This window comes from Stegostoma tigrinum, chromosome 26 (assembly GCF_030684315.1).
Source record: "Stegostoma tigrinum isolate sSteTig4 chromosome 26, sSteTig4.hap1, whole genome shotgun sequence".
NCBI classification, from domain to species: Eukaryota; Metazoa; Chordata; class Chondrichthyes; order Orectolobiformes; family Stegostomatidae; genus Stegostoma; species Stegostoma tigrinum.
Window position 1 is genome coordinate 2,420,295 of NC_081379.1, and position 13,170 is coordinate 2,433,464.

The window sequence follows — 13,170 nt, forward strand, 5'->3', positions numbered from 1 at the left end:
GAGCAGGGCCACTTGACAAACTGGCGACACGTTGAGAGCCCCACTCACTGCAGGGCTCATACCAGCGGGGGCAGGGTGAGATCCTCAACTGGGCAATTGGTGGCTAGGATATAACTGTGTGACCTTCCTCCCAAATACCTTAAAGGATGAATGTGCAGGGTCACGAGAAGCTGGGTGAATGGCACTCAGTGATAATGCTCCTTCAGGGAGAGTGCAGGAAAAATGGGGTGAATGGCCTTGCCATGCACTGTAACACTTTGGGAATTGGGAAGACGGACATGGCCCAGAGAAAGTTTTTTATGAGGAGAGTTGGACTTGTATAGGATCATAGAATCCCTACAGCATGGGGGCAGGCCATTCAGCCCATTGTGTCCACATCAACCCTTCGAAGAGCACCCCGCACTGAAGTACCGCCCCCACCCCACCCCCGCACCCTATCCACATAACCTTATACTTCCCATGGCTTGTCCACGAAGCAGGGAAATTTAGCATGGCCAATCCACCTAGTTTCCACATCATTGGACTGTGGGAGGAAAGCCACACAGACACGGGGAGAATGTGCAAACTCCACACACACAGCTACCAAAGATGGAATGAACCCAGGTCCCTGACGCTGTGAGGTGGCAATGCTAAGCACTGAGCCACTCTGTGTGCTGACCGGAATTTAGAAGAATGAGCTGCAATGTTTTGTGAAAGGATTTGTGTGGGGAGTTGACAGGGGAGGTGCAGAAAGGCTGTTTCCCCCGTGGGAGAGGCCAGGGCCAGGGGGCAGTATCTCAGAGTATGGGGGTCGCACCTTTAAGACAGGGATAAGGAGGATTTTTTTTCTCTCTGAGGTAGTAAATCTATGGAATTCTTTACCTCAGAGGGCTGTCAAGGCTGGGTCAGGGAATATATTCAAGGCTTTTGTAACCAGCATGGGGGGAAGTCAAGGGTTAGGGGAAAAAGACAGAGAAGTGGAGTTGAGGGTTATCAGAGCAGCCGTGATCTCAGTGGGTGACAGAACAGACTTGATGGGCCGAGTAGCCTCTTTCTGCTCCTATGTCGAATGGTCTTACGATAAAATGTCCCGCACCCACTGCCCACAAACCTGTCACGGGGCACGCTACGAGATCCCAGAGGCGGTGGGATCTGCTCAGGAATCCCCAAGCCTTTCTGGCTAGATTTCAGTAACATTGGAAATTCGAGTAAATACGTGAGGGACAACTGTTTGTCAGTTTATGGGGGCATAGCGAGTGACTGAAATTGGACTGATTTGAAAGCTCTTCCAAAGAGGAAGCTCTAGGAATAACATTGCAGGGATCTGGGTTCAAAGCCTGCCAAGGGAATTTAAATTAAATTAAATGATGGCCATTCCCATGGTGGGGTGAAGGAAGAGATAAACCCCATCTTGTTCACTAATGTCCTTCGGGGGGTGGGGGGGACACTGTCATCCTTTTATAGAGATAATAGGAACTGCAGATGCTGGTGAATCCGAGATAACAAGGTGTAGAGCTGGATGAACACAGCAGGCCAAGCAACATCAGAGGAGCAGGAAGACTGACGTTTCGGGTCTGGACCCTTCATCAGAAAAGGATCTAGACCCGAAACGTCAGCCTTCCTGCTCCTGTGCTGCTTGGCATCTTATTAAGGTTTGGACTGCATGTGAGTCCAGACTCACAGCAATGCGGTTGACCCTTAACTGCTCACCGGGCAACGAATGCTTGCACAGCCAGCAATGCCCGTATCCCATAAATGAATAAAGAGCTAGCACATACGAGACAGGCCGAATGGGTTCTGCCTTTGGGACATCTGCTGCGTGTGATTGATGCTGGGAGACGTGTCTTTTTGTGCGTCTGACAAAGAAATGAAATGGTCTTTGGATCCCCTCGGGCTGGGAGATGAAGTGGGTGGGGGGAATGATTGTGTGTGGGCACAGGGAAAGAGTTAAAAAAAAATCCTGCCTGCAGCCTCCGGCTCTCGACTTTACTGCCGTTTCCGCTCATCAGTTTAAGAGACGGGGGGGGTAAGGCAGGCTGGGTCAGCACAAAACAAAACGCCTGCGCGTTTCCAGAAAAGCCAAGCTGCCACAGACAGAGAGAGAGAGAGGTCTTTGTCTCATCATTGCGAGTGTTTCTGACCCAGAGAGAGCTCAAACACTGTGGGACCAGCTTCTTGGCAGAGTGCACACTGACTTCGGTGGGAACGTGGCCCCCCCCCCTTTTTTTTCCCCGACAGTGCAGCAGAATACTTTGCAACAATTACCAGCGAGGATTGTAGTTTTCTCTCGGTATCTCAGCTGTTCTTTGTATACAAACAGTCTGCAGCCCGGGAGTGCAGACATACATACACACACACACACACATATATATAAACGAGGCCTGCAGACTACTATGGAGACAGAGAGAAGTCAGAGAGACGCCGACCAGCTCTGATCGCTCAGGAGGAGCCAATCTACCTGCTTTTACACCCAAAAAAAACAATGTCCGAAACGGCATCGGCGGAGAGAGAGGAACAGCCCCTGGAAATGGCAGGAGAGAGGGAAGCTTTCTGTCCTGACTGCCCAGAGATCTGCCTTGCTCCATCCAAACCCTAATCGGAACCTCCCTGGCGTGGCTGAGAACTGGGAGAGAGGATTTCAGATAAAACCAGGTCACCACATAAATTGCAGCAAAACAAAACCCAGAAAGAATTGAGAGCTGATGGAGAGTGTGGGCAAATTCGAATTTAACCGGCAGGATCTGATCGGACATGGGGCTTTCGCTGTAGTTTTCAAAGGCCGCTACATCGAGGTAAATTTCAGCGGTCAGTGTTGCTCCTGGAGGGAGGGATACTGCGGGCCCTGAACACACTGCCCGTCCCTGTTGGATCTTTCGCTTCCTTCTCGGGTTGCCGCAGACTCTCCTGCACTTTCACCGGATGTCTGTTTAACATCTTGCAAAAGCGTCTGAATTTTGCCCGATTATATTATTGTCTGAGCTTCGGTAGTGGACACCCGCTCTATACCAGGCCGGGGCAAGTTTGGGCAAGCGTTGGGTTCTGCAGTGCTGCTCAGGCTCATTTTCCCCAGTCAGCTTTCTTACAGCAGGAAGCTCCCAGCTCAATCCGTACTTGAAACAAACAAAAGAAAAACAGAAATTGTTTTCTTTTTGAGAAACTCACCAGGTCTGGCAGCATTCATTAATTCCTGAACAGTTCCACTCTCTTCACAGATGCTGCCAGACCTATTGAGTTTCTCAAGCAATTTCTGGTTTTGTTTTGTTAGTTTCGCAGTTGTGAGGAAGGGTCACCGGACCCGAAACGTTAACTCTGATTTTTTTTTTCTTCACAGACCTACTGAGCTTTTCCAGCAACTTCTGCTCCTGTTTTTATTTGTTTCAGATCACCAGTGGTTCTTTATTTAAGCTCACTCTGTACCAATTCACTCAATCCTCGTTTAAAAAAATAATCTCACGCATGCTATGCGACAGGGACACTTCTTTTAACCGCCCCAGGAGTACATATACATGGGGAAGGGTCAACTTGTTTCCAATAGAAGAAACCGAACTGTTTTCAGCAATTACAAACTTTCTTTCAGAAACACGATTGGGAAGTTGCCATTAAATGTATCAACAAGAAAAACCTAGCAAAGTCACAAACCCTTCTGGGAAAAGAAATTAAAATATTGAAGGTAAGATGGTCACTTTATCTGATGCTTCTCAATCTTTTTCAATTTTTAACAATAATGCTGTTAAGTGCTAACGTCTCGAATGCTAGGTGTGAAGTTTAGCCTATTAATCCTGTGGCTTTACGTTCTCTTTCAGGAACTGAAACATGACAATATTGTGGCTCTGTATGACTTCCAGGTATCCGCATGTTATTTTTGATATATTCAAAGCCTGTTTCTTATTTGAGGATTTTTTTTATAGACAGTGTCCTAAGTTTATTTATGATTGAAGTTTTTTGAGGGCCAGATCCAAATCATTTACAATGGTAAAGGTGGGCTCTGTGGTGCAGTGTCCCTATCTCTGTACCAGGGGACCTGCATTCAAATGCCACCTGGGCGAAAGGTGTGTTATAACATGTCTGACCAGGTTAATCAGGAAAATATCTTCACAGGGGTAACTTGTGTCTTACAAACAAGTAATATATAACACAAAGAGAAACGTATTTCGAAGGATTGGAGTAAGTAGGTTTTCAGTGGCTCAAAAAGCGATGGGATATTGATGGAACAAATATTCCAGTATGCCTCTGATTTGATTGGAAGTATTTGCCCCTTGCAGCTTGGATTGATGGGACTATCCCTTCTGCACTTGGTTTAATTGGGATTATTTGCCCCCTTAGCTCCAGAATATCTTGGTCTGGGAACCTTCATGTTTCTGTTGTTTCGGGTCAGCTGGATTCGCGCATGCGTTGGCAGCCAACAGCTGATGGACTGTCGACATTTTTTTCCAGGGCCCGGAGCTTCGCTGCGCCTGCGCGGGGAGGTGAACCGCCTTGCCGCGGAGGCTGCTGGGGGATGTAGTCCACTGCCCCACCCGCCACAATAGCACACTGTCCGTGCAAAACTACAACACCCAGGGTGGCTGTGCGCGCCTTACTAGCAACACGTAACATGGGCTGTTGCAAACAGAGTTGGGATTGATTGGACAAAGCAGGGTCTCTGTGACAGTTTTGCAGGAAACATGACTCAGGTTATCTATCCATTGCATGTACTGTACTGGCTGGCACCGAAAATAACCAGAGCTGCGCTTTTGCTTGAACTGTTTGTAACCTCCTGAACATTGTCTTAGTTACTTGGACAAAGCCAAAGAATAGAACTAGGGACCATGAATAGAGGACACTCCCTCATTAATCCAACGGTTCAGTAGAAACTTCCTTTTTACCAGAAATTCCACTAGGAGTGACTAAAGTCAATTTATGGGAAAGGAAAATAAATGGATGTGTAAACGGGGGAAAGTGCATTCATGTAGCACCTTTCGTGACCTTGGATCATTTTAAACTGCTTTAAAGCAACTGAAGTAATTGGTGCCACTATTGTAATGAGGGAAAGGAAGCAGCCAGTCTATGCATAACAAGATCCCATTAACAGCAATGTGATAATAATCAGATACAGTAATTTAGAAATGTTGTTGGACACCTCAGGGCACCAGGGAGAGCTACCTCTTCTTTGAAATAGTGTTTTTGAATCCCTGTGTCCACCTGAAAGAGAAGAGTGGGTCCTGGTTTACTATCTGATCTGAAAAGGGAGAATCTTGCAGGGTGTAGAGGTATGTTTCACTGTCACTGTAGGATGGACCCGTTGGGCTGAAGGGTCTCAACCTGTGTTGGAAATTTTGTGCAAGTTGTGTATTTCTGCTCACTTCAATGAAGATTGCTCATAATACATTTCTTTTGTTTATCTATGCAGAGTTTTAGCTGGGATAATGTTTTCCGATCTAACAACCGTAGCAAACATTCGGAACATTTGTGCCATTTGTCAAAATAAGCAGGGATTTTTACAAGATGATGCTTATGGAGATAATGACTCACTGAGACCAGAAAGCATTTCTTTCCATTTGTCACACTTCAGGAGGCTGTCCAACCCAATTTGCTTGTGCCAGCTATATCTTAAATTATTCTTTCAAAGGAGATGGGTATTGCTGGTAAAGCAACTTTATTGCCCATCCCAAACAATCCTCTTAAATAGTGGTGGTGAGCTGCCTTCTTGAACCACTGCAATCCACAAGCAATGTTAGACCCACAATGTTGTGAGTGAGAGATTTCCAGGATTTTGGCCCAGCCACAGTGAGGGTTCGGGGATAGATTTCCAAGTAAGGACGGGTGAGTGGCTCGGAGGGGAACTTGCAGGGGGTGGTGTTCCCATGTACCTGCTGCCCTTGTCCTTATGAAAAGATCCATTTAATTAGCCCCAGTCCTCCTTTATCCCCAGCAATTTGTTTTCCTTCAATTCCTTACTCAATTATAGAACATAGAACAGTACAGCACAGAACAGGCCCTTCAGCCCACAATGTTGTGCCGACCATTGATCCTCATGTATGCGCCCTCAAATTTCTGTGACCATATGCATGTCCAGCAGTCTCTTAAATGTCCCCAATGACCTTGCTTCCACAACTGCTGCTGGCAACGCATTCCATGCTCTCACAACTCTCTGTGTAAAGAACCCGCCTCTGACATCCCCTCTATACTTTCCTCCAACCAGCTTAAAACTATGACCCCTCGTGCTAGCCATTTCTGCCCTGGGAAATAGTCTCTGGCTATTAACTCTGTCTGTGCCTCTCATTATCTTGTATACCTCAATTAGGTCCCCTCTCCTCCTCCTTTTCTCCAATGAAAAGAGACCGAGCTCAGTCAACCTCTCTTCATAAGATAAGCCCTCCAGTCCAGGCAGCATACCTGGTAAACCTCCTCTGAACCCTCTCCAAAGCATCCACATCTTTCCTATAATAGGCCGACCAGAACTGGACACAGTATTCCAAGTGCGGTCTAACCAAAGTTTTATAGAGCTGCAACAAGATCTCACGACTCTCAAACTCAATCCCCCTGTTAATGAAAGTCAAAACACCATATGCTTTCTTAACAATCCTGTCCACTTGGGTGGCCATTTTAAGGGATCTATGTATCTGCACACCAACATCCCTCTGTTCCTCCACACTGCCAAGAATCCTATCCTTAATCCTGTACTCAGCTTTCAAATTTGACCTTCCAAAATGCATCACCTCGCATTTATCCAGGTTGAACTCCATCTGCCACCTCTCAGCCCATCTCTGCATCCTGTCAATGTCCCGCTGCAGCCTACAACAGCCCTCTATACTGTCAACGACACCTCCGACCTTTGTGTTGTCTGCAAACTTGCTGACCCATCCTTCAATCCCCTCATCCAAGTCATTAATAAAAATTACAAACAGTAGGGGCCCAAGGACAGAGCCCTGTGGAACACCACTCCACCACTGACTTCCAGGCAGAATATTTTCCTTCTACTACCACTCGCTGTCTTCTGTTGGCCAGCCAATTCTGTATCCAAGCAGCTAAGTTCCCCTGTATCCCATTCCTCCTGACCTTCTGAATGAGCCTACCATGGGGAACCTTATCAAATGCCTTGCTGAAGTCCATATCCACCACATCCACAGCTCGACCCTCATCAACTTTCCTAGTCACGTCCTCAAAGAACTCGATAAGGTTTGTGAGGCATGACCTGCCCCTCGCAAATCCGTGTTGACTGCAATTACTTGGAAAGTATTTGCGCTGCTATTTCAGGTGGTACATATCACAGCACTGAAATGAAGGTCTCGGAATGTTTTGAACTCTAGTCAGCTAGATTCTGATCAAAGCCATCAGTAGTTATTCGCCATTATATACGCTTATTGCGCATAATTGGCCGTTGTTTTAGAATCCCTGCAGGCACTTTGGCCCAACAAGTCCACACTGACCCACAGAGCATCCCACCCAGACCCATCCCATATAACCCGCCTAACCTATACATCCCTCAACACTATGGGAAATTTAGCATGGCCAGTCCATCTAAACTGCACACCTTTGGGCTGTGGGAGGAAACTGGAGCACCCAGAGGAAACCCACGCAGACACGGGGAGAATGTACAAACTCCACATAGTCACCTGAGGGTGGAATTGAACCCAGGTCCCTGACGCTGTGAGGTAGCAGTGCGAACCACTGAGCCCTTGTGAAATCTGTGTTAGCTTGTTAGGTACTGTCTTAATTTTACATCCTGGTTAAACCATCCCTGCCTCTTTTGCAGCTGATTTTAGCCACTGAGCTAATCAGTCACAATCTGCTGTCTACATAATCATAGTATCAGTGCTGAGCTGAATGGTGTGGGAACTGTGCAGAGTGTAACGTCAGACATTCAGCTTGCTTGAGGTGCCATGTTCCATTATCAGCACTGTCCTGCAGTGCTTCATACTCACAACCAGTTAGCTGTGGGCACGATCAGAAAGTTCTTGTGGATGCAAATTTGAAATAAATGTTGGAATTTAAACCTGCACCATTAATACTTTGCTCTGCATCAGAACATGTGGTGAATGTAAGAATGCTGACTTTGCAACAGATGCAAAATAAAAACGCAGGAGTTTAAAGTCTGATTTGATAGAGGTCATAGAATCATACAGCACAGAAACAGGCCCTTCAACCCAACTCGTCCATGCCAACCAGTCCCATTTCCTTGTGTCTGCCCCAAATCCCATAAACCTTTCCTATCCATGTGCCTGTCCCAATGTCTTTTAAATGTTGTAATTGTGTCTGTGTTTACCACTTCCTCTGGCAGCTTGCTCCATATACCCTCTGTGTGTGAGAAAAGCTCCCTCCAAGACCCTTTAAAATCTTTCCCCTCTCACTATAAACCTAGGCCATTTATTTTTGGTAACTCCTATCCTGGGGAGAAAACTTAGGATATTTACCTTAATTATGCCCCTTTCATGATTTTATAAACCTCAATAAGGTCACCCCTCAGCTTCCTCTGCTTCAGGGAGAAAGGATCCAGCCTATCTTGATAACTCAAACCCTCCAGTCTCAGTAACATGCTTGTAGATTTTGTTTTTGCACTGTCCCTATTAGCTGAGACCGTGTAGATAGAAATTGAATGTTTCTGGTGGTTTGGGGTTTTGTCCTGAGGTGACTGAGATGTAACAATAACAAACATTGATCTAATGCTTTTAACTTCACGAGAACATAAGGAGATATGAATACAGAGCAGTGACAGGTGTGGGGCCTAGTGTGTGCGTGGTGGATTGTGACCGATATTGGACGGGAGAAGTGAAATCAGTGAACGGTGTTTTAGAATTGTCGGGGATCTGAGTGGAAAGTAACAGTGATTCGTTCTCACCATATTTTGGGTAAAGGTGCTTTTCCTGAATTTCTGATTGGATTTATAAATGGTCATCTTCTGTAAGGGAGGTCATGGCCCAGCGGCATCGTCGTCAGACTAGTAACCCAGAAGCCCGGGTAACGTTCTGGGGACCTGGGTTCCAAACCTGCTAAGTCAGATGGTGGAATTTGGATCTAATAAAAAGCTGAAATTAAGATTCGTATACTGACCATGGAACTGTTGTCAATTGCAGGATAAACCTGTCTGGGTCATTAATCCTTTTAGGGAAGGAAACTGCTGCCGTCACCTAGCCTGGCCTCCATGTGACTTCAGACTCACAGCAATGTGGTTGTCTCTTAACATAACTGCCCTTTAGGGTAATTAGGGATGGGCATACTGCCAGCAATGCCCTCATCCTGAGGATGAATTTTTTTTTAAAAATGCCTCTCACAAGAGACAGTATCTAATGGTAAAATTAAGATAGTACCCCTAACAAGCTCCCATTATGCACAATAAACTGGGCATATGTAATGGTGAATAATTATTGATGGTTTTGATCAGAATCTAGCTGACTGGAGTTCAAAACCTTCATATCAATGCTGTGATTTATACCACCTGAAATGGCAGTGCAAATGTATTCAAATCCGTTTATAATCTTATAAAAAATCTGCCTGTGGATTCAGGAAAGGGGTTTCCTGCCACCTTTATGCTTCTTGGAAAAAACAGTCAGAGTACAAGGGGATGTGCCCGTGGAGGGTCAGAAACCTCAATGTTGATTTGTGCAAGTCATGTCAATGCAGGATGCAGTTTGAATGAAGATGTCTCCAAGAGTAAAGACAGGCTTCCAGGACCCAGGTCTCACATAGTGAGGTGTTTTATTCCAACCTTTCACTGTCACCCTGTTCTTTCAGTCCCAGGTCCCAAACTGAATCTACATTTAAAATTAAAAAACAAAAATATCAGAGAATGCAAACTGAGAGTGATCACAGCAAAGGGGTCTGACAGGGGTCTTTGTTCCTCAACAAAAGAGTGACCTGATAGAAATCTTTAACATTCTGAAGGGGTTAGTACAAACATAAACAATAGAAGCAGAAATAGATCATTGGGCCATTTGAACCTTACCACCATTCAATAAGATTATGGCTGATCTGTTTCTCTTTTGTAGACCACATTCCCATTTCTTCCCAATAACCCTAGGTTCCCCTGGCTAATGCAGATCTGGGATAAACCTTGATATTTCCACTTTGTAGGGGAGAACAGAACTGGGGCCATTAGGATGAGAGGGAGTCACTAACAGGGGATTTAGGACAAACCTCTCAAAGCCCAGAGTGCAGGCCTCGCTACCAAGGCGAGGGGCTGAAGTGTGCTGTTTAGTTGCTGTTAAGGGGTAAGCTGGATAAACACTTCAGAAGGAAAGTAACATAAGGAAATGATGACAGGGTGAGATCGAGAAGAGTAAGAGCAGACTTGTGCAGAATAGAAACACCAACACAGCGCAGTTCAAGTTTATCAGATAAGTTTCTTGGAAAAGTCAAAACTTACAAACATTCGGTATTGCTGCTGAAATTAATGGAGTGGGAACTGTGCAGAGGGCAGTCTAATGTCCTTATTTTGTTTGACTGTCAGCACCTTACTGCAGTGTTTAAATATATATGCCAATTAGCTAAAGACATGATCTTCACAGAATTGTTAGAGCACAAAAAAAGGCCTTTCATCTCATTGTGTTTGTACACTCTGTCTCTCTCTCTCTCTCTCTCTCTGTCTCTATCTGTCTCTCTCTCTCTGTCTGTCTCCCTCCCTCTGTTTGTCTGTCTCTCTCACCATGAGAAATTCACTGAGTGCCATTCATCTGCCTTTTCACTGTAATTCCTGAACAGTGTTCCTTTCCCAGAAACAGCCTGAGCCCCCGGAATGCATTGAATGAACCTGCCTCCAGTACAGTCGCAAGCAGTCCATCCTGTAACTTAGCTACTCACAACATGACACAGAAAACAGGAGCAAATATAGACCATTTGGCCCATCAAACCTTATCCACCATTCAAAATGATCATGGCTGACCCTCCATTTCGACATGGTTCTCCTGCTCATTCTCCATTCTCCCCACAGACCCTCTTCCAGGTATTTGCCCACTCACTCACCTTGTCTAAATTGCTCTGAAGTCCCTTACACCTTCCTCACCTCTCTCACTCCCATCTAGCTCAAACAAAGAACAGTATCTATTCTATAACAGTAATTATTGAGGAGGTAATGGCTTAATGATGTTATCTCTGGTCTGTTAATCCAGAGACCCAGATATTGTTTTGGGGACTTGGGTTCAAATCCTGCCATGTCAGATGGTGGAATTCAAATTCAGTTTAAAAAGATCTGGAATTAAGAGTCAAACGATGATCACGAAACAGTTTTCATTTGTCCGAAAAACACATTCGGCCCTTTAGGGAAGGAAACTGCCATCTTTAGCTGGTCTGGCCTACATGTGACTCCAGACCCACGGCAATGTGGTTATCTCTTAACTGCCCTCTGGGTAATTAGGGACGGGCAGTAAATGCTGCCTGGCCAGCGACGCCCTCATCCTGTGAATGAATAAATAAGGGGTAAATGAGTACAGCACAGGTATAGGCCTTTTAACCCTCCAAGCCTGCACTCACACACCTTTGCACAATGCTGTATTGTCAGCAATAGTACATTCAATTCCCTCAGCTAAGTCGTTAACATAGACCATGAATAGCTAAGGACAAAACCCTACGATACCTCACTAGTTGCTGTCTTCCACTCTGAAAAGGACCCAAGCATTCCTGCTCTGTTTCCTGCCTGCTGGCCTATTCTCGGTCCATGCGAATGTAATACCCCAATTCTCACATGCTTTAATATTACATATTAATCTCTCCTGTGGAAGATTACTAATAACCAACCGAAAATCCATATAGACCATAAATACTGGTTCTCCGTCATGAGTCATGAAGCCGCCAACACGGAAACAATCTCAGTAAACTTCAGCTGATCTGTCAAACATGACTTCCCTTCTATAAATCCATATTGCCGTGACGTTATACTGTTGACATTTTTTATGGGCTGTGTTATCATATGCTTTAAAATAGGCTGCAGCATGTTGCCTATGACTGATGTCAGGCGAACTGGTCCGTAGTTTCCGGGTTTCCATTTCCTTCCTTTTTTAAACAGAAGGGGTTACATTTGCCGCCCTCAAATCTGCAGAATTTTGGAAGATGGCAACCAATACCTCCATTATTTCCGCTCCCACCTCCTTTTCTGCCCTGTGAGGTAGGTTATCAGGCCATGGGAATTTCTCAGCTTACAGTCCCATTAATTTCTCCCTCGTTATTTTTTAACAGGCACTAATTTCCTCCAGTTCTTCCTTCCAAAAGACTGTTGTTTCCCTGGCATTTCTGGGAAGTTCTTTTCTGTCTCCTTTTCTATCTTCTCCCTTGACGACAGAACAAAAGTAGTTAATTAATCGCTGTGCCATTTCCTTGTTCTCCATTATCAATTCTACCAACTCATACATTGAGGGGTCTACATTTGACTTTACTAATCTTTTTCATTTTGCATACATATAGAAGCTCTTTCAGTCTGCTTTTGTGTTCCCTGCAATTATAGCCAGTGTGATTGCCCAATTCTTTCTGTTGCGCCCTTGTTGCATACATCTTTTGGCAGTTTCTCCCTGTCTTCTCTGTCCAGATCCCTTATGATTTTGCACACTTCTATCAGGTACTCTCCGCTATCTGTCCTTCAGAGAAAATGGTGCTGAATTCTCCAAACTATAAATTCTTAAAACTCCAAGTAAATGTTAGAATTTTATGCCTGTGTAGTTATTGTCCAGTTTATGTGTTGTTAATTCAAATCTATCTTCAGGTAAGGAGCATAAGAATAAAAGCAGACCATTCAGCTCCTTGATCCTTTTCTACTATCCAGTAAGATCATGGCTGATCTGTGGCCAACTCTACATTCCTGCCTTTGGCCAACATCCCTTCACATCTTTGCATACATGTCTCAAATTTAAAACTAACAACTGATCCTGCATCCACTCCCACCCTTCATGGGTAGGACTGCTTCCTAACATCTCCTGAATGGCCCTGATTCTCAGACTGTGCCCCTAGTTCTAGAATCCACAGCCAATGTGGAAATAGTTTAACTTCACCTGCCCTGTCTTTTCCTGTTAATATCTCGAAGACTTTATTCGGATCACCCCTTAACTCCCTAAATTCTAGGTCTAATTTGTGGAATCTCTCCTCATAATGTAACCCCTGAAGTCCAGGTCTCAGATGCTGCGTAAATGGGACAGATTTATGCCCAGTATTCTGGGAATTCAAAGACTGGAGTGGTGTCAGTGTGTTTTTACAACTATACCACGGACAGTAATCAGTGAGAAGTTGTTT

The 13,170-nt window shown here is 45.0% G+C and overlaps 1 protein-coding gene across 3 annotated transcripts in view; it reads left to right on the top strand.

Annotated features, from left to right (window-relative positions):
• The first annotated feature begins 1,987 nt into the window (after positions 1 to 1,987).
• ulk1b (unc-51 like autophagy activating kinase 1) overlaps positions 1,988 to 13,170 on the top strand; it is a 104,021-nt gene continuing 92,838 nt past the window's right edge. For all 3 annotated transcript variants that reach the window (XM_059654889.1, XM_059654890.1, XM_059654891.1), the window contains exons 1-3: positions 1,988 to 2,771; positions 3,557 to 3,649; positions 3,783 to 3,824. In XM_059654889.1, the coding sequence (XP_059510872.1) occupies positions 2,682 to 2,771; positions 3,557 to 3,649; positions 3,783 to 3,824 (225 nt within the window). In that variant the 5' untranslated portion in view covers positions 1,988 to 2,681. The remainder of the gene's footprint in view (positions 2,772 to 3,556; positions 3,650 to 3,782; positions 3,825 to 13,170) is intronic.